Source organism: Zonotrichia albicollis, chromosome 10, assembly GCF_047830755.1.
Source record: "Zonotrichia albicollis isolate bZonAlb1 chromosome 10, bZonAlb1.hap1, whole genome shotgun sequence".
NCBI classification, from domain to species: Eukaryota; Metazoa; Chordata; class Aves; order Passeriformes; family Passerellidae; genus Zonotrichia; species Zonotrichia albicollis.
The window spans coordinates 22438917-22465746 of record NC_133828.1 but is presented as its reverse complement, the minus strand read 5'-3'; the positions used below and the strand labels follow the sequence as shown (position 1 = coordinate 22465746).

Here is a 26830-nt window from a genome sequence, read left to right as displayed (position 1 = left end):
TCCATCTTACGTTAGTGTCCTACCCTGCTGGCATTATCCTGGAAGCCTTTGTTGGCACAGGGCAGCAGAGTGAGATGGATATCCCTGAAGGCTGGGATAGCAGGAACAGGAGCAGGAGGAGAAAAAGTGAGCTGCATGAATTGCCTATGGGATGACATGGCCATGGAAAAAAAAAGGTTATATTGAGTCATGGATTTTCAGTAAAGAGAGGACTTTTGCACAAAATGCGCATGAGTCAGACTTGGAATCCTGTGTGTGGCTCTGACCTCTATACTCAGGCATGATTTTGAATAAAGCAACTGCAAATAAAGGCTGCCAGTGCTCCTGGAGGAGCGGGAAGGCTGTTGTGCAGGAGAAGCCAGGGAAAGTGTGTTCAGCCCAGACGAAGAAAGAGCTTCTGAAGGGATCCTCATAAAGACAACATGCTTGAGAAGGAAAGTTCTTACAACCTTGGAGCTGGAAGAGCAGCAATATTACTTGTATCACTGCTTTCCTTTTAGCACTGATGTTTGCTAGAAGTGCTCAAGCTTTATTAGGGGTGAGGAATCTTACAGGTGATATTTCCTGAAGCATTGAGGTATAAACTGAGCTGAGTAGCTGTAGCAAAGCCCTTTCTATGCCCTTGGTGAGTGGGAACAGGGGTTGCAGTGGGTCTCAGCCACAAGCTGGCTCTGGGCAGGCTGGAGTTTTGTTGGAGATGAAGTGTTGCCCATATCTCTGCTATAATTTTATTGGAGATGATGTCTTGTCCATATCTCTGCTGTAGTTTTATTGGAAATGAGGTCTTGCCCATATCTCTGCTGTGCACACAGTGCTGTGGAGCAGAAGACAGCCCACAGTGGACTGCATTATATCCAACTCCTGACTCCTCATCCCCACTTGAAAACCCAGCCATGTGACTGTTCCTCAGTCAGTTAGAGTGCCTGAGGATCCATATCTTCATAGATACCTGACATTTGGTTTCCAAGGCTGAAATACAGGATTTGGCTCCAGACAAAGTTTCCTCTCATCTCATATGTGTGGCACAGGTATGGCCAAACTTCTTGAAGAGAGAGAGAGGTACAGATAATGCATTTCTCATCAGAGCCTTGAAGCTGGACTAATTGGATTCATAGTTATAAACATTTCCAATGCCAGGAGATTCTTTTTCCTTAGGCTTCAAGCAGTGTTTGAAATTGGTATGTTTTCATGGCCTCTTAAAGCCTGGTTGAGATTAATTTGCAAGGGGAATTCAAAGGAAGTAAAACTTTGTAGCTGGTACTGGTGATTCCCCTGAGTGGCTCTGAGGAAGCAGTTCAGGCCTACAAACAATGTGGATGTGAAGAGGATGGACTAATTCAGGATTGCCAGGAGCAGGGGCTTCAGAGACCAACTTGGAAAATTCTCCTGAGTTGATGTTGCTTTTTTGGTTTGGGGCAACGAACCTGAAGCACACTGAATGCTGGAGATGGAGCTATGGGTCCTGGCCTGTCTGAGCAGGACTTCACTGCTGTTCTGTGAGGATTTTACTGTGCAGGTCCAGAGGTCCCTTCTATCTCTGATGTTCAGTTGTGCTCGATCTCAGTTAGATCTTTTCTGTATATTTATTTGCATGGTGTCCAGCACTCTGAGGTTTTTGGGATGGGGAGATTTCCATGTAAGTGAAAAGAACAGTGAAAATTTTGATATATGTCACTAGGAGGGGTGAAAATGTAACCCTGGAGACATTTCCAAGACAAGGACAAAGGATGAAGTCTGTGTAAGTGCTGGCAGAGCAGAGCTCTCTCCAGAGGCAGTTTGTGCCTTGTGGAGTCTCTGGCCTCCCACAGCTGTGCAGAAATAGCCCTTTGCATACAGCAGGAGGCAGAGCCAGCCCTCAGCAAAAGGGCAGCCTGGGCTCTGCAGCCCTGAGTGCACAGCAGTGTGTATCAGTGGTGTGGGATTGCCAGTTTAGTCTAGGGACATTGGCAGAAAAGCACCCAGAGCCCGTGGCTAATGCAGCAGTTTCATATGCAGCAGGAAAACTTTGCAGTTTCAGCAGGCATTGCTTCTAAGCATCCTCCAGCCTCTCTGGATGCCTCTGCTTGCCGGATTTTCTGTGTGGGCTTTGCCACCTGCCATGTGTCTTCCTGGCTGCCCGGTATTGTGCCTGGCTGTGCCAGTGCCAGTCAGCAGGGATCTGTGGCATCAATAGCAGCTCCATGACAAAGTACCTTGGAGGAGGAATTGTCAGCAGCAGCTAGAGGCACATAACAGCCTGCGCCACGTGGAGAGCCGCAGGTACCATCTGCTCTGCCAAAAGACACATGCTCGTGCTCCTTGTCATTCAAAGTGGGAAAGAGGGTGAGATGCAGAGCTTAAAACATTGGAAGGGAAAAGATGTGAGAGAAAAACATTTGGGAGGGATTACCATATTCATGCCTCTGGCCTCGTTAGCTGCTTTTATGTCTTTAGGTAGTAAGTCCTCTGCAGGTGGGAATTTTCTCTTCTTGTAAGTTTGCCTGGTAGCATAATGAGGCCCCAATCTCTGTGGGGAATCCTAGATACATCCACAGCTGGTAAAGTCATATGTGTCTAGCCCAGCCTTGATGTTTTCTGATGCCTCAGAGGTTTCACTCTCCATCTGGGAGAAATAACAGACTGTGATAAACAGTGACAATATCCTTCTTGAAAACCCTGATTGCTGCTTCCAAATAGCTCCTTAAAGACTCTGTCAGTTCCACAAGACACACTAAAAGGTTTACAGAAAGGGAAAAACATATGCCGTGCTGTATTGCACAGTTTTGCATTGACATATAATATCCTTCAGCAAATTTATTAAATAGAGGTCCCTGGTGGTGAAATTCAGAGTTAAAAATCTACCTGAAATGAGTCATGGATTGGGAAGTGACGTGGTTTTGTCTAGTTTGTACACTGATGCAAGTGTCTATGTGGAAGGATTGAAGATGGAAAGAAGGAGGTTAGCAGTAGAAAGCATTCCGTAGTGGGCTGTGGTTTTCTGTAGGAGCTTCAGAGCTTCTGTTCTGGAGCAGCCCTGGCAGACAGGTAGGTGCTAGTTTGGGAAGAGCTCCTCAAGAGGGAACTCAGTGCCCTAGAGAGAAATGATGCAGGAGCAGTAGGGTATCAAACAGACCTTGCTGTGTCTGTGACACAAGGGAAGGAGTGTCGGGAGCAGCCTCTGGCTAAGTCTGTCATGAGCTGGTATGTCCTGAGTGCATGGCCATGTTCAGGGCAGGAGGGCACCCCACATGCAAAGGGAATGTGCTAAAGAGCCTGCAGGTCAGGCTGGAGGAGAAGTGGAAAGACCATGCCACACTCACTCTTGTCACCAAGTCGATGGCACAGCCAGCTGGGAACTGGCAAACAGGGAACAAGCTCTGAAGGCATTTTTACTGAAGAATTGCTTGGTAGAGCCAGCAGGCAAACTCTGCATGGGGAGCTGATCACAGGATGGCAGTCAGCCCCAGGAAAAAGACTTTGTGAGGTACCAGCCCACACTGAGCAAGAGAAACTTGACACCCCAAAGAGGCTGTTGTAGGGGAAGGAGCCACACCTTGCTCGCTGCCCAGAGTAGCAGTATCTAATTAAAGAGGCTGCTGTCTTAATCTGCCCTGTGTAGTGTGACTTTTGAATGATGTTTCCTCTGCTTTCAGTGGATCCCTTTGAGACAATGCTGAAATCCCTCTTGAGGTACCAGTCCAGCCTGAATGGGGATACAGGAGAGAGCCACATGAGGAGAAAACTGTATGAGAACGGGGTGACCAAGTCCTTGCAAAGTAATGTTGCTCTCATCCAGAAGGTAACTGCCTTTGTATAGCAAAGAAGCCCTGTGTGGCTCACCGGGGAAGGTTTAGTGAGAATGATCACGAGGATAAAGGACCTGCATTCAAATTAGTGCTGGGGCTCTAAGCATCTGAGATAGCAAACAGCCTCTGCCTTTGATGGTGGGAATATTTGTGTTCTCTTATCTCCAGTGGGCTGGGGGAAGGGCTGAGCTTGATTAATTTTTATGCAAAGATACCAGATGCAGTTAAAAATACTGGAGCACCTGGATTTTAGATATATTTCCCTGGACAAGAGGATGGAACAAGGAACCAGCTTTTGGGGCCACAAAGAGATGATTTTGATTTAGTCCAGCAGCCAGAATATGATCTGTTTTCCTGTTCTGGAACTGTCTGTACTAAAGGGTTTAAGGATTCTTTTGTAACAGAGGGAACAAGAGAGGAGAGTAGAGTTGCCTTGTTAGGGGAGAGCCTTGAAAGAAGCAGAAGATTGGAGTCTGAAATGTTACTGTTTAACAATGGGAAGAAACCTGGAAGGAGTTTAGCATTATTCCATAGCCATGGAAGTGTGGTCTGCCTTAGGAAGCGGGTGGGAATGTGTCCAGGGTGTGTTTGGTAAATAGACTGCTGGTGTTACTGCTAACTAATGGTTCATTCCCTCTCAAGCTGTCAGAAGAGCTGCTGGCCAAATGGCTGTCTCTCCCTGAGGCACAACATGTGCCACTCTGCCAGCACATGCTGGGCTTTGCCATGAAGTCTGTCACACAGACAGCTATGGGCAGCAGCTTCGAGGATGACCGGGAAGTCATCCGATTCCGCAGGCACCACGACGCAGTAAGTGTCCTGCAGAGCCAGGAAATCTCCTGTCCCATTTTTCCAAACTGAAAACACAGAGCTTGTACCTGTGTACAGTTTAGTACAAGCTACTGCTGAGACTTTAAAGTATGAGCTTGAGGGGTCCATCTCACTTGTCCCAAGCTAAAACTGTTAGAAAGATCGTGGTGCTGATCCTGCTGTCATTAGTTTGAGGTGTTTCTAAAGGATACAGAGGGATCAGGAACCCAGATCCAATGGCAGTTGGGAGGTCTTTGGTACCTAAGTCAGTTAAATTCTGTTGGAACTGCCAGTGAAATTTCTCCCTTTTGAAGATCTTCTGAAGGCTCTGTGACATTGTGGAGAAAGGAAAATCTGAGGAGATCTCACCTGTATCCACATGTGGGGATGCTAAACATGCTGGTCATAGGGTGGGAAAGAAACAGTTCCATCTCCCATTTAAAATTCCCATTGCTTTTTTTTCTACAGTTGTTTAATTTCAGCTTAATTCCAGCTATCATAGACATAGTGGGAAATGGAATGTGGTGTCCTAAAGAGACCAGTTCCACATTGACAGGAATTACTAATATTATTTGGTGTTTTCATTTTCCTGACTAGGGAAGAATAGAGTAGTCCCAGCAGTCTAAGCCTGTGGTAAGTGATGGTGCTGTTCTCTTTCTTGTCTTTCAGATCTGGTCAGAGATTGGAAAAGGTTTCTTGGATGGCTCTCTTGACAAAAACATGACTAGGAAGAAGCACTATGAAGATGGTAGGTTTCTCCCAAAATTAGGGTTTTCCTCCCACTCTGATTAATACCTAGGAGTTAGCTAGCATGTGAAAGCACTTCATTTGCCCATTTGTTTTGGCTTTTCTTCAGAGTTGCTCATCATGCCATAAGCTACCAGATGTATTGTACATACTCTCAGATTAGATCATTGTTCTGGAGTTGAGTGGCAAGCTGCCTTTCTTTATGTGAGCAGTTGTAGGACTAGAACTCTAGTTCCAGGTCTAGTTCCAGGATCTGTCCAGTCTGGAGAGTGATAGAAGGGAAGAATCAGGGTGTGCTTCCTCCCTTACTTTTATGTTCCCTAGTGTCCACTTTTGACCTCTCTTGGAGGCAGGCAGCTGTGCTAGGTGGAGACAGATGGAGCCCCTGGATTTGGCCCATATGGGCATTCAAATGATGCACCATCTGGGGCCTGTACTGCCAGACAGTCACTCACAGGCTGGAAGACATAAGTACAGAGATGCTGCTTTGTTGGATACCATCAGATAGCCTCTGATGTCCTCTTATAAGATAACATGATTTAGATCTGTTACAGCAGACCTAAATCATGTTTCTAATATATTTTGTTTTTAATATATTTTATAGCAAGTTATTTTAATTTTAGGTTGTCTTATCTTTTTTGTTTGAAATTAAATCATTTCAGTACTGATTGATAAGATGCTAAACTAAGAGATTGTATCTGGAACTAAAGTTTTGTTTGTAAATCCTCCAAACCCAGTGTTTCCTTCTTTGTGCTTCGAGTTCTGTGGGTTTCAGAACCTGGGGACAGCTTCTGCCCCATTGAAATGGGTTCCTCCCATGGTCACTCTTTCTGAGTTGTAGTATGATGATGCATGAGGACAAAGTTTCACAAACTCCAGGTAGTGAGCCTTGGTGTTTGAGTGTTGCTGGTCTTCCTGCAACAGAGGAGGAAGGAAGGTAATTCTGAGACAAAGGACCTTAACTGGGCCTTGATAAATGGAGTTTCAGACCCAAATTCTACTCCATGTTTCTTGGATAGTCCTCAGTAGGTCATTTAAGCCAGACAGGCAATGATGTCTAGGTCCCTAACTCCCCCTGCTTCCCACATGAGTTAGGCACTCACATATCTTCAGATGTGTGGACTCTTTCCCAAAGCCCTCCCATGTTCCCCCCATTCCTCTGTCTGTGTCTGCACTCTTTAGCACAGAGCCATCCTCTTGCACCCTGCCTGTACAACCCCTGGCCAAATGGGCTCCATCAGTCCTGGTGCTGCAGTAATTGCAGCTCTGCAGCTCATGTAACCAGAGTTATGGGGCTCATACCTGTTTTCATGGGAGCTGATAAAAATGCATTCTCTGGTGGTTTGACAGCATTACTTGTCTTCCCCTTGTGTGATTTCAGCTCACAGATCACACACCTTGGTTATACCTGTAAGGCTGGCTTTTTATAGGCAACCTCTGTTTCTTGGTTCCTGCATTTTCAGCTAAACTGGGGATGCTGCCTTCCAAATTGACAGTAACATGTAACAGAGGCTGCTTCTGTAAGTGAGCCCAGCAGGGACAGCTGGTCTGAAAATCTGCTTGGAAAGATGAATTTGCTTCTCTGCAGCACCACGATGACCAGGTTTTAAAATAAACATTTCTTTTTTCTTCCAAAGCTCTGGTGGAGATGGAATCCATCTTGAAGAAGGTTACAAAGGAGCGCCGAGGCAGATCATTCAACAGGCATGTCTTTATAGACACCTTGCTGCAGGGGAGCCTGAGTGACCAGCAGGTCTGTGCAGCTGTTACCCCCTCACACAGTCATGGGGTTTTGCCAGATGGGCAATTCATTATATTGTAGCCTTTGATTAATATAAGTTCTTGCATCTTAGCTTAGATTCTTTACCAAAGCAGGGCTTCTGCTTCGTTTTTCCACTCCTGCAGTGTTTGATTGCATTAGGCTTTGGTAGATTTCCTTGCCACTGCTTCATAGCTATTTTTATAAACCAGAAGTATGTTAATGTTAAGCATGTCTTGTGCAATTCAGTGGAAGTTCAACAGAGAGTTCACTTTATATCTTCTGGATGTATTTCCTGCTCTCTGCACTAAAGGGGTTTAATGTGCTTGAGTGGACAATGTGCTACCTCTTTATTCTCTTTACAGTCTTATGAACTTCATTCCCTGAAGTAGATTTTCTTTCCTAGATTCTGGAAGATACAATGATTTTCTCTTTGGCAGGATGTGTAATCACTGCTAACTGTAAGTACAGTAACTGTAGGTAGCTTCCCATCTTGCACTCAGCTGCCAAAAACTGTGTGTGATGACATGAGACTTACCCTAGGCTAATAAAAAATTGTATTAATAATTCTTTCTCCTGAGCTACAGACATATAGAAGAAGCTAATTTTTACATCAGACTGGTGCCACAGCCTCAGAGTTAGTGAGCTGAACCTAAGCTGTGTTTGACAACCTTTCCAGGCTTATGGTGGACCTTAGAATTTCTCCCCATTGCTTTTTGCTTGCATTCTTAACACCAGACAGCTGATGCTAAATTTGATGGGGAAAACCACCAAAATAAATAAGCCACAAAGATCATGTTGTAAAATAGGTTCAGGCACATAGGAAGGAAGAGTGCTAGCATCTGTCTTTGTGCTTTGAATTTCTGGAGGATAGCTGTGTTCCATGTATGGAGGACTTTCAAAAAAGCTACTCTGGGATTTATGCATAGATTATGAAAAAAAAACCCGAAACAAATAAAAATACAAACTGAAGCTGTGTAAAATACCTTGATAAAGGGATGATTATCTGGCCTTGTACCTCAGCCAGTGGGTCTGGGATTCCAAAGAAAACCTCCAAGATGCATCTAGGTGTTAAAGAATGAGAAGTAAATCAGACAACTGTGGTGATTCTCTCTTCAGAGAATATCCTCTCCAGGTACTCCAGGAAGCCTGTGATTTTAAGGGGCTTGAATTCACATGGATTCACAGAATCACAGAATATTCTGAGTTGGAAGGATCATCAAGTCCAAGATTCCAGATAGTTCTCATGAATAGACATTTTTGAGAGCTAGAAACATTTCCTTGTAGCTGTAGGGAAACTGCCTCCTACACACTTATTTCTTATGCAGGATTTTTTTCTCACTCTGCATTTGAAGATAATCTCAAGTACCTCAAAAAATAGATGTAAGGGGACAAGTGCTGGCCAACATCTGCAGAGAGCTCCCTTCAGGAGCCCCAGGCATTGGCTGTTTGGAGCACTTGCCTGACATGTGCTAGGGAAGACCCCCAAATAAGGGAATTTTCTAAAGCTTTGAACAAACCAGGCTTTCATTTGCATGGTTGGTGTAATAGCTGATTCCCCTGGGTTTGCTGGGCTGTGGGGTCCTTTTGCCAGAGCTGTGGGACTGAGTGCTTTAGTGTCCTGCAAAGCTCCTCATAGCGTCAGAAAGAGAATCTTAACTTGCAGGGCCTCTTGCTACACAGGAGTTCAGCCTGTCTTCCTACCACTGAATACAAAATCATCACAGCCTGCTGTGAACAGAGGCCACCTTTTTTTTAGGCCAAAAAGTAATGTTGAAAATATAGGAAGGAAGAAAACTGAATGCCATTTGTAAAGGATTGAATTTTCTGAGTCCAGTCTTGTCTTGATTCCCAGTGTGCACCTGGGCAGTCTATTTCCTGACAACCTCAGAAGATGTTCAGCAGAATCTCTACAAGGAGCTGGACCGTGTTCTGGGGAAGGGACCAATTACCCATGAGAAAATGGAGCAGCTCAGGTGGGTCCTATAGAAGGAATGCAGAGGAAGGCTGTGTCATGTGCTGGGGACAGGTGTTTCATGTGGAGACTGATGCCTAGCCTGCACTAGGCCAGGAGAAGGCATCCAAAAGCTGCTTTTTTCTTTCTGGAAGTAATCAAGCCACAGAATGACTTGTAACATAGAGAGAATCTGCTGGCATTCCAGACACAGGGACCAAGGTGCTCACTTGAGGGTGTCTGTAGGAAACCCTTTAGGTTCATCAGCAGAGGAGAAGCACTGAATCAGTGCCCTGACTGCAAGGCCAAAGTTTTTGCTCACTGTCTTGTTTGCTTTCTGTCCTAGTTTTCCAGGAGTAGCAGAACGAATCAGTCATTTTCATTGTTGGATATAGAGGTATTTAGAGAGGAAGCATGGACCAATCTTCTTTTCAAAGGGCTGCAAGTAATGATGACTGGTCAACAGTGTGCCTTTATGTTTTCTGCATTTGTTATGTTGGTGCAACCAGGTGCATTTTCTGTTTGGACTAGTGTTAGGGTTTCAGGGAACATCGAGTCTGTGGTTTTCTTGCTTCTTCTTGTATGAGTGAGAGGTACAGGAAAAGGGCTGATGTGTTTATGCATTTTAGCAGATTTAGTTTGGTTTAAAATCTGAAAGAAGAGGGATTACAATAACCTTCTGTAAAAGCTGTTAATGAGATTTAATGCTTCTTACAAAGATGTTGGGACTCCTTGCCAAAAAAAAGGAAGTGCCTCTAAATGAAGCAGTTGACTCCGCTCTGCTTGCTGCCAAAAGGGTGTGGACAAGCTTCTCTGTGGGACTCACACTGACCAGGGGTCACTGTTGCAGGTACTGCCGGCAGGTCCTGTGTGAGACAGTGCGGACAGCAAAGCTCACTCCCATTGCTGCACAGCTGCAGGAGCTGGAGGGCAGAGTCGACCAACACACTATCCCCAAGGAGGTAGGGCAGTGCTGGGAGCACTAGGCCACTCCTTTCCTCTAGGGGAATTTGCTGTTTCCTCTTCTTCCAGACCCGGAGTGAGGTAGAAAAAACATTTCTTCTGAAAGTGTTGAACCTGAGCAGGTGCTCTGCCATCTGAAAGTACAGTTTAGCTCAAAGTTTGCCTGCACTTCCTCTGTGGGAGAGGCTCTGTAAATTCATGTTCTCTTGCTGAGCAGATTTGCTTATTGGATGAGTAATCTTTTGAAGGGGCCTATGGACTTAGTTATGCATAAAAGAACATTGTTTCAGGCTTCATCATACCACTCATCATATCACCTTCCCTTCCAGAGAGTAAAGTAGTCCATACATACATCTCAGCAAACATAGAGAAATGGGGTCACACCCTCTGTAACCACCAACCTCTGCAGCATGATTCTTAGAAGTTAAAATCCTAACATCTGGGCGTTATGAAAATCTGTAGATGAATACTGCATGGTTGTCTTTTTAATCCACCTAAATATGAGTAGTCTACAGAAGAATCATCATCCAGCAGAGCTGTTGAGAGGTGTCTTTAATTGTGCATTTCCTTCCTCACTGACATGTTGTAATTCTCTTTGCAGACACTTGTGCTTTATGCTCTTGGTGTGATGCTGCAGGATAGTTCATCTTGGCCATCACCATACAAGTATGTAGAATCAACTGTAATTGCAATTAATTCCTTCTTTGTTAAATTAGATCTTGCAGCACAGCCATTTGTGCTGCAGGGCCTGCCTTAAGCAGATTCTGGAGATGAAAGGGAGTCTATAAGAAAATCAGTTTATGAAGGTCTGGGTTTGTTGTCTCCATGGGCATGGTTATGGGGCAATAAAGTCAGGTTCCTCTGGTGCTCCAGTCTGTGTATGTGCATGTATGTGTTAGAGTTTAGTAAAAACTTTTTTATGCATGTACACAGCGCTTCCCTGGCTAATGCTGGTCACTTCTGTTAAAGGTTTTCTGTGAAACAGTGACTTGAATGGCTTTGGAATCACTGCTCGTCATCATGAAACAAGGGTGCGAGGAAATGTCAGTCTGAAGTTTTGGTTTTTTAGGGTGAAGGGAAATGCTGCCTCAGTATTTCGGTCTGTCTGTGAAAATTGAAGTGGATCTAGGCCAGTGGAGGTTAAAGAAAAAAATCACTGTAGCTTCTTGTGGCCTCCAGGTGGCAAATATTAACCTGTATCTGATTTACTTCACTTGGGCTGCAAAAAATGTGGGTCAGTTATTCTAGACAGAGAGAACAGACAGCTGAGATTTAGGAGAAGAATAAAGCCTTTAGAACAGCACTTGTCCTCTCCTGCAATTACACTTTTTAGAAAGGGGTCAGGCATTGATGCACCAGTCTGCGAGCCCCTTGGCAGGGATTGCCTCCCAAGGTGTTCATAACTGTGTTCAGCTTTGCTGAGACCCCATGGGACCTTCACTGAGGACTGCTAGAACATTGTATGCTTGCTTCAGGGAGGCTGGGGTCGAGGTTTAGCTTGAGGTAGATGAAGATTTCCATGACAGAAGTAGGAGACCAGCTCTGTGTGATCCTTTCACCAACCTGCTGTACAAAAACACTGATTGCCCTCCCTGCTTTTTTGCTAGGCAGGTGCATTTTCTCTCCTATTACAAAATCTGTAATTTTCACTTTAGTTCTGGGGAAATGTAAGTTTGATGCTGCTTTTTTTGAGCATCAGCACCCACATGCCCTTTTATCCTTGTTAAAAGCAGACCTTGGATGTTAAAGCAGGGAAGTGAAGGCTTGAAGTATTTAGCAGAAAGGTTTAAAAGAACCGTTTTCTGTCCATCAGATTTTGTGTTTGGAGGGGAGTTAATATTTAAATTGAATGTTATTTTATTAGTTTCCCTTGTTTTAACTCATGCCAGCCCTGGATAATAGTTTTCTCACAGGCTCTACCATCCTAAAGCTGGAAACCACTTTTCTCACTTCAGTGAGTCACTGGCTTCCCTCCCCCAGCACATACACATACACATACACACACCAGCTGCTTGAAGAGAATGGTGAGGGGCAAGGAGAAAAAGGAAATATTTTTGGAAGTGAAAAAGGAAGGGACTCAAAGAGGCAGAGAGAGAGACAAATGAGATTGCATGTGCCCTGGAGAGGAATAGAGGGCAGGTAACAGCATCAGCTCAGCTGTGTACTGCACATTAGTTCCAGCCCTGTCTCACACTACCTCAGTTTGTCAGCATTTTGACCAAGATGGGACACAGCTGACCAGCTGGGAACATTGATGGAATGGATGCACAATTGCCTTCATCCATTTGTGTGGAATGACCCAGAGAGAACAAATAGTGAGATTCTCTAGTTCATTTCTGGCTTTTTACTTTTCTCTCTGTGTGTGCACATTTCTGGGGAAAGGATGCTGTGCCTGCTCCAAAAACCCTAATGTGTTTCATCTTTTGTAGGTTTGACCCAGACAGATTCAATGAGGAATTAGCCATGAAAAACCTCTCCTTGTTGGGTTTCTCAGGAAGCCAGGAGTGCCCAGAGTTGAGGTGAGCATAGGGAAGGAGGTCTTGGTGAGTCTCTGTGGCAGACAGGAGAGAAGGTGCTTCCAGCATCTTGGTGTTACTGCTGGGACAGCCTGTCCAAGCTGGCTGTTGTCCTTTGGCAGATTTACATCATAGCAAGGTTTTTATTTTTTTCTCCTGATTCTTCCCTCAGGTTTGCCTATATGGTGGCCACAGTTCTGCTGAGTGTCCTGGTAAGGAAACTGTATCTCCACCCAGTGAAAGGACAAGTCATGGAGGCAAAATATGAACTGGTAACCTCACCAAAGGAGGAAGCCTGGATAACGGTGTCTAAGAGAAGCTAAGAGCAAGCAAAACAAGGGGTTAAAAGTGCCAGCAGTGAAGCTCTGAGCAAGGGTCTTAATGAGAATCATACTGGCACCGTGTTTACTCAGCCAAGGAATTTTATATCCAGAAAATTTTTTTTACCTTCCATATTCTTAACCTCATGCCTATCTTGGGTACTCTCTCTAATTCAACCAGTAGTCATATTAAAGTAGATTTAATCTATATGTCTTTTTCATATTTGCTTTTGGATCTCTGGCCAAACCTTTGCAAAGGAAGCAATAAAACCTTGCAGTGGTGTATGGATTAACTACTGGGTGTCAGCTAGTCAAAGACTAGCTGGGCTGGTTAACCCAGCCTCTTTCCAATAGCAGCCAGAGCTGGGTGAGAGTGCCCCTCTTACCTAGTGGAATGATTCTTGTTGAATTCTAGCTAGATAAGACCTTGGAGACACAAGGACAAAGCCTTTCTCTATATATAGGTATTTTTATTCAAAGTGTCTTTCCCTCCCTTGAGCTATATCTGTCAGGAAGAACAGATATATCCTGTGAGAAGCAATGTGTGAGTGTGAGAAAGAGAGAAATAAACTGGGGTGGGAATAGCACCACTAGTTCTCATGCTGTGTAATCTTGCCATGCTGTGGGGTTGCAAGAAAAAGGATGATTTAGAAATGCTAGTAAACCAAGAGGAATAAAATTAATTTGGCTCCTGAGAAAACAGAAGTATCAGTAATAATATGAGGAAATAAAATAAAACCACAGAACAAAGCCCCAAGAAAGGGAGTCTTTAACCTGAAAATTCTGAGGGCAGTGTCTAATCCAATGAACAGAAATTGACAGATGCTTGCAATTCATTCTGCACTGGGTCAGCATGAGACTGATCATGCAAGTAGTGAAGTGCTGATTTCACAGGGCTCTAGATTAATGTATTAACTTAAAAGCCTTTCAAAGAATCCTTTTCCTCTTCCAAAATGTGTACTCGCCAAAGAAGCATCAAATGTTGCATATTCACATGCTTTTTCCTGCTTCTTCCTTTCTTGTTTTGCCAATCATAGGACAGCTCCATTCAGAGCCCCACTGAATGGATTGCAAGGCAGGAACCTCCTACCCCATCATGGCATTGGAGTAATTTATACTTACTGTTCACATTGTGCTTCTTCCCTCTCTTCTCTTACATTTTTCTCTTTATCTGATCTTCATAAGTCTTTTCTCCATACGCCTGACTTCGCTGTTAGCTGCAGTTCCTTCCCACCCAGCAGCTGTGTGGTGGTAGGTGAGGGGTTTCTCAGCCTGCAGCTGTGTCTGCTCAAGCTGTGCACAGCTGCCTGTGCACCACAGAGCAGGGCGAGAGTGTGTGCCTCCCATGAGAGCTCCTTTTCACTGCTTGTGCAGAGTTCATGTCACTGGTAACTGCAGTTCTTTTTTCTACAGATGTACCTTCCAGGTCAGGAAATCTGCTGCTCTTTTAAAAATGTTTTTGCTCTTGTCTGAGGTGTGCCAGCCTGAATGCAATCCTGTCAGTTCTTATGGGGTTTAACAGCTGATGCCATCCTCTGTGGGCACCAGACAAAGAAAATTCTGCTCTGGGATTTAGCATGTCATCTGTGCTTTTGGTGGAGCTGTAGAGATTCAGATGCCCCCCAGTGTAGCTCCTGTTGGGGTAGAATGATACAGAGATGTTGGGCAGGAAAGGGAGAGTTGTGCAGTTCAGCTTCCTGTCTCTCTTGAATTGATTTTTATAATGAACTGCAAGAAAGCTCTTGCTAATCTGACCTTCACTTCACTAAAGCTTGGTCATGTCCCCAGATGGCAATTCCTGTTAGGCTTTGCTTCACTGCTTATACAAAAAGGCCCATTTTTCTTGAAGGTTGCAGATGTTTCCTAAACCTTCTGGAGAAATCAGCATGGTAAAGAATTTTTGTTTTAAAACATCCCTGGATGTGCAGAGGAGGCAAAACGAAGGTTAAGTTATTGCCTTCTTTGGAAAATAGGGTAGGATAGCACTGTCCCTGCTAGAAATTGAACAAGGAATATAACTGGGTGATGAAGATCTGCTTTAGGAGTGAAGCTTTCAAACACTAGAAAAGCTTCCCAAGTGTAATTTCTCTGTCTTGCTGGAGCTGATCAAACTGGCTTGGAACAGCCCCTTCCCCAGTTACAAGAATCAAAAATGGGAGTGATTCCATGTAATTTGTTATGAATTTTCCATTAGCCTGCACCCATAGGCTGTACTCAGTCCAGACCAGTGACCAAGCCTGCTTCAGGAGTCCATGACTGATACAGGAGAGGAATGTGGCTCATTGTGCTGGAGAGAGCCAGTGATCAGTTTGTGTTTGCTCAAAACTGCTGTCAAAAAAACCACCCTGACTCATCAGTTAAGGAAATGTGTTGAGCTTGGAGGGAAAGGAGGGCGAGGCACTCTGAGGCATTTGTAATGCACTGCTGGGAGTGACACTGAGGTCACAGCCACAATGTTTGCTGAAGTCTGTAGGTTTCCATTCCTTGCTCTGTGTGTGTCTGTCACTTCAGACAGCCCAGCTATGGCAATTTAGTTTAACACTCATCAGCCCAGCTGTGTGTGGATCCTTGTGCAGCAAACTCCTTTTTTAGTATGGGGATGTTCATGGAATAGAGCTTTCTTAGGAAGTTTTAATCTATTTTGATTTGAAGATGGAAATTACGTTTTCTCCCATTTCTGTCCTCTCCCCTTGTCTGGTATGCACTGTCACTGGTTCTTGCTGGGCTGGTTTCCTAAGGAAGACTTGTGTTCATAGGGTGTGCACCCCTCCCATTTACTTTTAGCCATTTTTCCCTTTCTCTTACAAGAACTGACTTCTGAGCCCTTGGGCCAAATCAGCTGCATTTGACAGGGATTTGAATTCTCTGCACTCTTGTGTTCCTGCAGATTTTGTGAGTAGCAGAGCAGGTGACAGAGGCAGGGAGTGTGTGCTGGCCGTGCCCAAGGTCGCAGTCACAGCCGCAGCTCTGTCCCTGCCAGCCCGGGGGAAGCTGAGGCAGCGCCTGCCCTGTGCAGGTCACCAATCTCAGCAGTGCAGGCAGCAGAGCTCAGGGGCTTGGCAGTGCTGCTCTACCCACACACTGAGGACATGCATAAAGTCCAGAGATGCCTTCTGCCTCTTACATGGGGATATGGGCAAGCATTGCAACCTGTGGAAAAAAATGTCTTAGTCTAGGAAGAAAGCCAAGAGGGGGAGGTTACTATAATATGGGGAATTGTTGCTTTTTATGCTTCATATTCCTGCTCTGCACCAGCAAGCTGCTTTACAAATTTGACAGGATGGTTTTGAAAAGCACACAGAAAAGCTGTCATTTCATTCCTTAGGCTCTTACTGTAGGACAAGTTTCTGCTGGGAGCTGCAAACTCAGGAAAGGTAAGAGGCCAGATGTATCTCTGTGCCTATGCAACCTGCTGCCCTCAGGAGCAGGCAGCCAGCACAGGTGGTGGGAGCAGCCAGGCCATTGCTAATGCTCTTGATGGCTGTCAAAGCCTTTCACTTTTGCCCCTTGTCCTGGTGGCAACTGGTGAGGCAGTTGTTAACAGCTTAGAGCAGAGGAGACAGTTTACTGATCTAGCCTCCCATTACCTCCAAAACATCCATGAATGCTGGTATCTCTACATTTTAATTAACATGAGCTACATATAGAAGCACCATTGCAAATTAATATCCTATTAATAATAGTAATATCCTTCTGTTACCAGCAGTTAAGGACTTGCTGGCAGTGGCTGTGGCATGCACCACAGAGTTTAGAGCCGCATGCTTTATTTTCAGTTGTAACATGGAAAGGATGGTCTTGGCAATTTCTGTCCTACTTGCTGCAAAATTAAATGTTGGTTATTGTGCAGGGTGGATGTTTACTGATTAGAAGTCCCTTGGGCAGCTGTTGTGCCAGCTCCCCCAGTAGCTGTGCAGTTATATGAATTTAGGCTTGTTGGCAGTCCAATTTAGGAAAACTCTCTCTCTCCCCTGCAAAGTCAATTATTGACTTCCTTTTTGTGCCCAGATCCTCTTCTGGCTTTGAGGCAAAAGGAGAGGGGTAGAGCAATATCTTCAGGAAAGCATAAAGGAAAATATTAATCAGTTGTGGGTTATGCTGCCAGGAAGTGAAACTGTTTTAATGACCATGGCAGCTCCTGTTGCTTCTTTACACTTGCCCAAAGCAAGAACTGCTAGAATATATTCCAGGCATTTTTTGGAGCCTCAGAGTATGGACCCATCTTGACACCTCTTTGTAGTTCAGCTCAGGAGTGGGTTTTAGCAATGACTTTTCAATTAAACAAAAGGCCTGTTTGATATCTTGTAGCATTCAATGCCAGGGTTTTGGTGGTAGCAGACAGAGAAGAGGAACTACCACATGCAGGAAAAAAAAGATGAAGAAAATGTTCTTCACATATGGAGGGTGGGGAAGGAGACACGGTAAAGGTTGCCATGGCAACATTCCTTGAGGAGAAGTATTTTTAAATCTGTGAATTTTAGCATCAAAAACACAGTTGTGTTTCCCACAAAAAGATTTGGGGGAGGGCTAGAGTGGAAAGAATTTTTCCCCCTACTTTTCAGGTCATTCCAGTTTCTTTTAGAGAGGAGCCTGCTCCCAAGATAAATGAAGTATGTGTGAGTTCTATGATCTTAATGCTCCTGTAAAGAAAGCCTTGCTTCCAAGAGGCAGGAAGCATCAGTCATAGTTCTATATCTGCTCCAACATCTTTGGCACAAGCACTTGATCATCTCTTTAATGGAAAAAGTAGTTCAAATAAATCAATGCTAGACCAGTTAAAAGTCACAAGGACAAATCTTGCAGGATTTTACATTAAAACTATTGTAACTTGGCACCAAAATCTTAGTTTTAATTGATGTACAGTTAAATGATAGTAGTAGTGATGAGGTAGCTGAGGCCTTTTGCCTTGGCCAAAGAGGAGAGGATGCAGAACTGAAAGGGCAGAGAAACCAGGTAAAAGATGTCCCTGGTGAGTGTCTTGGTTACTTTGATGACAGTGGAACATCCCTGAAGGTAGACAAGTGATGCTCCAGTGACACTTGCACAGGAAATGTTTGCTCTTGATATGGGCTATCAGTGTTGGGACCACCTCTGACCCTCTCTGAAGCTTCCCTGCTCCAGTCTCTGCAGTGCAGAGCCACTCATGGGCACTGGCAGGCTCTGCTCTCACCTCCCTGCTGGCACTCAGGCAGGTCAGCTCTGTCACGAGCCTGGCACAGCCAGTGCTGTGCCTGCTTGGCTGCCAACTTTGAAGTCTCACCAAAAAAGGCTTTTTTTTTAACAGTTGCTTCCAATTCAGTGGTGACTCAGATACTGCAGCAAGGATAAAGTGATCATCTTCCCCTTCAGAGCTTTACAGCAGGCGGCCCTGAGTATCCTCTCTAAAAGATAGCTTGGTGAGCCCAGCCATCAACTGGATTCAGTTCTTTAATTTAACTGATGGAAAAAGATAGTCTAGCAGTGCTGTGTCCCTGCTAGCTCAGGGCCTGTGTTTCAGCAATGGACTAAATGATTCCTAAAGTACTTTGTATCCAGAAAGCCTGGGGAGGGGAGGCTGGGAGGGAATGAATAGTCAGGCAGAAAACAAAGGGATGATTCGCCCGTTAAAGCTTTTTTCCTGACCAAACTTCCCTTGGCCATGAATCCAGGAAAGGAACAAAAATCTCTTGCAATAATAATAGAAAAAGGTAAGTCATATTTGGCCATTTATCTTTTTTGGGGAGGGATAGGGTGTCTAAGAAAGCAAAATTCATACTTCAAACATAATAGGAATTCATGCCAAAAGTGTGGAAATTGGCACTTGGCAGTCATTGTTTCATATTGGCCAAGACCTGATACAGAATAAGCAGGGCTCAGATCTAAGAGACTAAGAGGGCTTGTCAACTTCCCTTCATCTTCATTGATAAAACCTACCAGCAGTAGGTGCTTTGGGAGGAGGGGAGTGAGCCATGTGAGTCAACAGGAGCTGACAGGGATGCCTGCAAGAATACACCACTGCATATCATGGGAAACCAATGGTTGCAGCCATCCCACATTCATTGGTAAGTAAGATATTTGGGAGCAGAGAGAGCACTTTGTTCTGCTGCTATGCAGAATTCATACTGAATTTGACAGACCCTGCACCTGGATTTGATGTACTGTTCTAAAGGAAGGAGCAGATTGATTGCTTGTTAACAGAATGCTTTAAATTAACCTCAGCCATGGGCCTGGTTCTGCAGTCTTTGCATGATTATTATTTACGCTGTACAATTGCATTGAATATCATTGAGCATCCAGTATATTGGTCTGGTACAGCTGCACTGAAATTCTAGTTGTGGCTTTCAGTTGTTGGAACCCAAATTTTTGGATCTGCTCAGATGTTTGGATTTTGAATAGTCCCAAACAGTCAAGCACCTACTTGACTATTTAAACACCTAGATGTCTTTGTAAGTCTAGTATTGCCATAATGCAAAGGAAAAGGAAATTACATGGAAGTTGCCTGGCCTCTGGTATCATATTCCAGGAGTGCTAAGTAGGTAGAGCCTGATGCTGTATATACCCAGTAGTTCACAGAGAATGTCTTTCCTGCTTGAGGAAGCTTGAGGGTGATTTTTACATAGTAAAGATGAAAATACTGCAAATGTACATCATGCATTAGCCTTTATACATTTTATAGCTGTACTGTTCCAGTGTGGCAAACTGAGCTGAGCAATCACATTTTCTCGATTACCTTCAAGAACTGGAAATCCTTATCACCTCTGTGTTTCTTTCTCCCATTACTGCTGCACTGGTCTTGAAATTGTCACCAGAGCTAAAAATCTTCATTCTGTAAATGAAACTGTGATTTCAAAAAATTTTACAGTACAGTCTCCTCATAAAACTCCACAAGTCTTGCTGATGTGACTCACTCAATTACTCATGTGGGCAGACGTTCAGATAATAAAAGTGGTTAATGGAAAGCTGTGAGAAAAACTGCTGGTTCCTGAGGAGGCAGCCAGGGGGAATGTACTGTGGGTATTTTATCCTAAGAGCTGCTGAATTCACTGAGCTTCCAGCCACTTTTTTAAGATAAGAATTTCTCCATTCTGCTTTTTCCTTTGTATAAAAACAGCTTGAAATATCAGATTGGCAACAGAGAAGCAAAAAAGCACACCAGCTGTATCTGTTTGCTCTTCTGCTCCTCTTCCTACATATTAGAGATGATAGCCAGTCTGTGCCCTGAAATAATCCCTTTATCCTCGTGATGTACATACCTAAACAACAGCATTCTAGTGAGCTCTGGGTTTCTGAATCAAGGAGCACAACTAACAAGTGGCTAAGCAATCTCTTTCACTGGAAGTGTCACATACACTGACAAGGATCAGATTTTTCTAGAATTAATAAAATTAAGAGATTTGGTCTTGAGATTTGGTTTGCCATAGGTCAGGAAATAACATCTAGAAAACAGGTTTCAATGACATTTCAGTGAGTGCACAGCAGAGGAATATGGCACCTTTTAAAGTTCATGAGGCAGAAAAGTGTTGAAGAGTAGTAAGGTACCACTTGGATGTGAGAACTGCACTATCTAATGAAGTTATACATGTGTGGTGGCTTCAAAGAGACTTAGAATTAAGCCAAAACTGAACTAGTGTAAGTGGATGAACTGATTAGAGCTAAGGGCTAGCTGGCATTTGCAGAAATTAACTCTTGGTTGTGTGGCTCTGGAGCTGGTAGATTTTTTGGGGATGTGCTACTGCAGTTGCTGTGTGAGCCCATTCCAACAACAGTGCTGGATATAGAAAGAGGATGTGAAGATATGCTCGTTTTTGATACAAGATGAGCTGGGAGGGAGACTATGGTTTGACTTGTAAAATAGAGCTTCTGGCACAGAGAAGCAGTGCATGCATGTTGGGGCTCTGGACCAGAGAAAGTAAGCTGTCAGGTTATATTTAGCCACTACATGCTGCAGGAAAGCACAGAGAGAGGAGGGGAATGATTGCATAGCTGAGCCCCATGGGTAGTGAGCACACAGAGCAGGGAATGAGGCTGTTAGGAGAGGATGAATTGCCTTGGTGTTCCTGATTCAAATAAATCTCTATGTGAGCCCAGGCATCTGCACAGACTTGTATGCTTACTTTGATTACCAGAGCTCAGCTTTATCTATCCATCAGTAATACCCTAGATTCCCATTAGGTGAAGAGTGACCAAGCTGTGGCCCTCCAGCCATTCCCCTCTGCTCTCACCCTAGGGATGTCTCCTGCAGCAATCCCATTCCCACCTGGGGAAACACTAGTCTGAAAGGGGCTCTTAAACCAATGTCCTAAGCTGCTGTACAGCCCAGCTGCACACCCAGCTCAGTCCTGACCCACTGGAATCTTGTTAGCTGAGGCTGGCATCTGCAAAATAGGTTAGGCTACCCTGCTGCATTTGAATTCAGGGGTGTGAATCCTCCATTGTGTTTTCTGGAAAGCTCAATCCTGAATAGATGAAGATGGAAAAAAATTCCTTATACCTGTATGAGACAGATCAAACCTTGCATGCTGATGTTTGGCAGTCAGTCATTTGGGTTCTGTCATATACTCCAGAGTGCAGAGATTGTAACTTTGACTAGTTTACAGCAGGAAGGGTACAGCTTAGGTTCTTAACTCTTTCCTGCTAAAAGCTCACTTGTATGATTCAGAGATGCTTTTGCCTTTGCAATAAATAAGGCCTTTCAGCTCCCTCTCCGAGGAGACGTGTGGAGAGGCCTGGCTGCCTTCTGTGCATAAATATTTCTGTCAAACTGGATTCAGACTCAGGTGGGTGAAAGAACTGTGCCCATGGGGAGCCATCAGCCTCCACCTCCTGCATCACTGAGATTTGTCTTGTTGCCATACTGTCAAAATTAGCTGTGGGTGAGAGAAAGGGCTGAAATGCTCCTGTATGTTCACCAGGCAGGACAACAGAGCAGCTGGGGGAAGGAGGGAGATGCAGACTGTAATAGTGAAGAGAAGCTGTGCAAGGAGAAGCTGCCTTCACAGCCTTGAGAAAGGGGTTACTTGTCCAGATGTGTGATAGAAGGAGGAAAGATGACTTCAAAGGTGTGATTAATTATCCCCTTCCTATGCAAGGGAGTTATGGTAGTTACAGAAACATCACACATTGGGTTTGGTGGCTCCAGAGAATATGCAAGATCATAAAAATATTTTTTAAATGGTTTATGTGGTAAAAGCAGGATTACAAACAGAACAGGATTAGAAAAGCTCCAAGGGATGAGTTCCTGGAGTTATGCAAGTACCTAAAATCTGAACTTTAATTTCAGGAAGAAACAAAGACCTCAAAGAATGGTTCTGACTGCTGCAGCTGCTGCAGACCAGATTTGAAAATGTGAAAAAAGCATCAGTAAGTCAGTAATAGTGAGCCAGAATCAATAGTTCAGAGAGGATGAATTTTTGTATTTGCTGTACTGGAGCATTAACTACCCAGTGGCTCAGTAATCATATCAGACCTTACCTGGGGGATGCCACAGGGTCAGGACAGAGTGGAAAAGGACTGGCAGTTGGTCTGGGTTAGCGTCTTAGAGAAGGAATACCAGCAGAAAAAGCAAATTAGAGCTGTTCTTTTCTCCCCTGTTGCCTGAATGCTTGTCCTTTGATCCCTTGGAAGGAAACTGATGAACAGCTATGCTTTGTGCTGGCTCTCTTTGAGACCATTTGTTGCTTGTTTTCTTTTAATGTCTGAAATGTTAGATAATTTTTCCTATTTGGCCTGACCTCTTCCTTCCTGGGAGCGTACCTCCCCTTGTACTGGTTCTTTCTTCACACAGTGCTCTGCTGAAAGAAAGTTCAGCAGAAAACTAGAAAAAAGCTTGGGATTTGGAATAAGACGTCCCTCAAACAGATGGTCTGAATCTCTGCAGCATGTCCTGCCCCTGTCTGGAGGTGCCGTGAGGTATGAGATGTCAGCTGTGCACTAGATGGTTCTGGAATAGCAATTTTGGGCAAACACTTCCATGAGATGGAAGCTCCTCTCCTACCTTTGTGCAGCCAGCCTTTTACCCAGCAGCAGTTTCTCATAAGCAGAGAGGTTATCTGTGGTTATAATCTTGATTGCCCAGCAAATTGCTGAATGCCTGAGGAAGCAGGAGGAGAATGTGCAGCTTCAGGGTGTGTGGGTTTTTCAGTCTGGTTTACAGTGAGCACTGGAAGTTGAGTGTTTAAGATGCCTTGAGATCCTGACACCATTTGTTGCAGAATTAGACAGCTGCATTCTGTGCTGGGAGGCCACCCCAGCACTCTGGAGTAGCCATGGGAGTTCAATAAAATGCTGTTTGCTTCAGAGCTTTGGATTATGAGGCTGGCAAAGAGTGGCTGTCCAGGCAGAGGCAGACCCAAACACCACGTGAAGCAAGCATGAAGACTGTGTCTCTGCTGGGGCAGCGAAGGTGCATACTTCAGTTACAGACTATTTGCTTCAATTGCCCAATTCTCCTTCCCTCCCTCACCCCTCCAGTAAATGCTACCTTCCTCATAAAGCCATGGGCCTATATATATCATCGGTACACATGACCAAAACTTTGGTACCAGAATCCTTTGTCCTTTATCCAGCTGCAGATCTGCTCAGCTCCATGTGATGCAGCAGCACAGGGATTTTCAGCTTTTGTTCTGCTGTTTACAAAGAGTGAAAAGATAAAAGGAAAAATGTTCATAAAACTAGAGCACAGTTATATAAAGAAGTGAACTGAAAACCTGCAGCAGGATCTGTCCAAGATCTGACCTGGTCATCTGTCCAAAGAAGATCTTTGGACTTGCACCCCTTATGTGATGTGTGTTCAGTTCTCAGTAAAGCAACAAAAATGGAAGAGACTTTGATTGTGATTTCTTACTATGTGCAAAACATAGGTGGCCTTTGAGGTACCCCATTATTACTTTTCTCTGATAAGGAATTGATGATTCAAACTGTACATGTGGGACACCCATGCAGAGTGCTCAGCTGCAGCATTGCATGTGACCAATGGGTTGTAAATTTTTGTGAGGAGTGGACTCCCTTGGGTGATTGGCTGGGCTAAAACCCTGACATGTGAGAGAAGTTGGAAGAATAGTGGTTTCCCTGTGCCTTTGGATCTTGGATCTCCAATTTAAAGTCTCTGGACTGCTTGCCTTTCTATTTTTTGGTGACTGTTTGAACAGCACCTTTAGGTGAAAAATATGTTTGCTCCTCAGTCTTGAAGATATTGATATAAGGGAAAATCTTGCACAATAGGATTGAAAAAAATTGGAGAAGTTACAGTGTGTAATAAATTAGGGCTGAGGGAATGTAAAAACTTAAAATTAGTTTAGCACATCACTTGGCAGATGGGAAGTAATTTATGTAAATTTAGGGAAGTGGTAGTTGGATTCAGTTGATCTAATTTAAACACTATTTCTAATTATTTTTTGTATGTATACAGAGGATTATAGAATGGTCATTATTCTGACAGAAGGGCTCTTCATGTTTAAATTTAAATCCATAAATGAGTACCCTATTAAAATGTAAACATGCTGTGATAACAAGCACCTGATTATGCAGGCAGGTTAGTCCAGCTACTCTGGTGAACAGCTGTGTGCATGTATTTCAGATAAGGCTCTTTCTTACACCCTAAGAACCACGGGCAGAGCCCTTGAGAGGTGAAGAGGTGCCTGACCCACAGGTGGGAGCTGATGTTGAGTGCAGATCTGAGAGCAGATGGGCTCTCACAGGTTTCCAGTGAAACAGGCCCTGGTGGCACCCAAGGGCACAGAGGGAAGATGACACAATTAAACAATTCCCCCTCCCTGCACTCTGGTGCTGCTAATCCAAGTTTAAACTCCTAACAGCATCTTTGGAGAACCTTCTCCTTTACATTTTGACAGCTCTCTCTTTTTGCCAAGAGAAAGATCATGTAGGTTTACTGGGGAGCTGCCAAATGACAGCTTGACTTCACACCTGAGAAGCAAATGAAAGAGGAGAGAAGGAAAGCCTCAGCCTGCCTCCAGCCTGGCACAAACACAAAGAGTCTTGGAAGCATGGGCATGAGCAACCCCTGGAGCTGCAACAGCAGCAGCAGATGTGACATGAGCAGAATCCAAGCTGAAGCTGCAGTGGAGGAGGGAACGTGGGGCCTGTTACCAAACTGCAAAAGCATTATCCATCAGCTGCACACCCTGGGGGAGGGGGAGGCCTGGCCATGGATGATTCCTGAAGGTGTGGGATATTGGAGCTCCACACTGTACAGCATCCTTCTTGAGTTGATTTGGCTGGCTTGAGCCATTGCAGAAAAGCAATGGCTTTTCTGGAGGTGTGGGCTAAGGCTTGAAGCTCCATCCACACTGTAGAGCAGCCTTCTTGAGTTGATTTGGCTGGCTTTCCTTTCTTGAGCCATTGCAGAAAAGATTGCTCTCTCAAGACATGCATTAACAATCAGCAGGGCAGCTGACAGCCATGATTCATTCTTTAACTACCCCAAACCCAGTATTTTTGGATGTGTAACTCGTGGTTTATAAACTCTGTGGGTAGAGGGCACCAAGAGACACCTCTTTGCTCCTTGTGGGTTTAGGGCAGAATGCCAGAGTGTTGTGGAGAACTGCAGGCAGCCTGACTCCACGGGTGTTCAGGCACCCCATGGGTGTTCAGTGACAGCGCAGGTGCTCATGAGCAGTCAGTCACCTCTCTCCTCCCACAAGCATCATGGTGAGGTGTCTCTGGCAGGGTATTCTGTGGCTCATAAGCCTTTTCGTGAGAGTAAGTCTATTACAGCTACAAATTGCCCTTGGCTCTCTAACTGCTTGTAGAAAAGTAGTAGAAGTTGTGAATTTCAGACCACATTTTAAAATGGGAGAAAAATTATTTGCATATCAGAGTTTTTTCACCAGTATGATGAACACTGTGCCTGACTCATCCTTCATATGGGAGAATTAAGCAAGCTAAGAAGAAATGACCTTCAGGGCAGGGATTTCTTTCCTACTTTTCTTTTAAGGCAAGAAATTTCCAAGGATTGGCCCCAAAGACTACTAGTTTGTTGCCTGACCCTGCCAGGTGTTTGCAATTCTAGAAGTCAGGCGTATCTAGCTGGATGCCTTTGCAACAGCAAGCAAAGGCAGAGAACAGCGGTTCCGGTAGGAGCAGGCTGCTGCCAGGTCTGCAGCGCGGGATGTTCTCTGCCCAGCTACCCGGTGTCCGTAACGTGAGCGCTGCGAGTGCCAGGCTCCTACACCCAGCCTGGGCTGCACCGCACGGGCAGCGGGAGCTCTGTGCAGCCCCGCGGGAACAGCAGCGAGTGATCACAGCTGCAGCTCGTTCCAAAGGGACACACGAGCCCCCCTGCAGAAAGCTGCGACGCTTCTGCCCAGAGAGCTGGTTGGTTGGGGTTTTTTTGTGGGAGAAGGGCTACTTCTAGGTTCAGGTGGAGGAATTGAGTGGGAAAACCTTGCACGCTCCTCGAAGGGTGGGCATTTTTATCACAATCCTGGAGTGACTTCCCTGGGACATAAAGGAAATCAGTGTTGAAGCCGGGAACTGACCGATCAGACCTGACTAATGGCCCCAGAGCAGCATCAGCCATGAGGCTGTCCATCCTGTTTCTGCTGACCCTTCATTATGGGCTTTTTGGGCACGGCTGGGAGTTCACCCTTCCTCACGCCCCTGTAGAACAGCGGCTTTTCAGAGAGGATCCCCACAGAGGACACGTTTTGCTCTTCCTGCGGCGTTCCCAGGAGCCGCTCAGCGGCCGCCCAGGGGCAGGAGGGTCACACGGCGCTCGGAGCCCCCAGGGCTATGGGGAGAGGCGGCGGCAGCCCCGTGTTCTGCAAGGCGAGTGAATGAAGGCAGAGCGATTTAGAAGGAAGCCAGCACTGGCCGAAAGGCGCACTCCCATAGTTATTTATTGTTTCCCGGACCCCGGCACCGGGGCCGCCCGCGGGCCGCGCGCCCTGCCCCCGCTCCCGCCGGAAACGCCCCCCGCGCGCGGCCGGCGAGGAAGTGGGCGCGCGGGGGGCCGCGCGGGTCTGCGCATGCGCAGGAGGCGG

General features: G+C 45.1%; 1 protein-coding gene across 1 annotated transcript in view; it reads left to right on the top strand.

Annotated features, from left to right (window-relative positions):
• CYP20A1 (cytochrome P450 family 20 subfamily A member 1) overlaps window positions 1-26716 on the top strand; it is a 29139-nt gene extending 2423 nt beyond the window's left edge. The window contains exons 4-13 of the mRNA XM_005484136.4: window positions 3633-3778; window positions 4428-4595; window positions 5265-5343; window positions 6980-7095; window positions 7508-7562; window positions 8957-9077; window positions 9906-10017; window positions 10620-10684; window positions 12448-12537; window positions 12707-26716. Coding sequence (XP_005484193.1) covers window positions 3633-3778; window positions 4428-4595; window positions 5265-5343; window positions 6980-7095; window positions 7508-7562; window positions 8957-9077; window positions 9906-10017; window positions 10620-10684; window positions 12448-12537; window positions 12707-12857 — 1103 coding nt within the window. The 3' untranslated portion in view covers window positions 12858-26716. The remainder of the gene's footprint in view (window positions 1-3632; window positions 3779-4427; window positions 4596-5264; window positions 5344-6979; window positions 7096-7507; window positions 7563-8956; window positions 9078-9905; window positions 10018-10619; window positions 10685-12447; window positions 12538-12706) is intronic.
• Window positions 26717-26830: the final 114 nt, after the last annotated feature.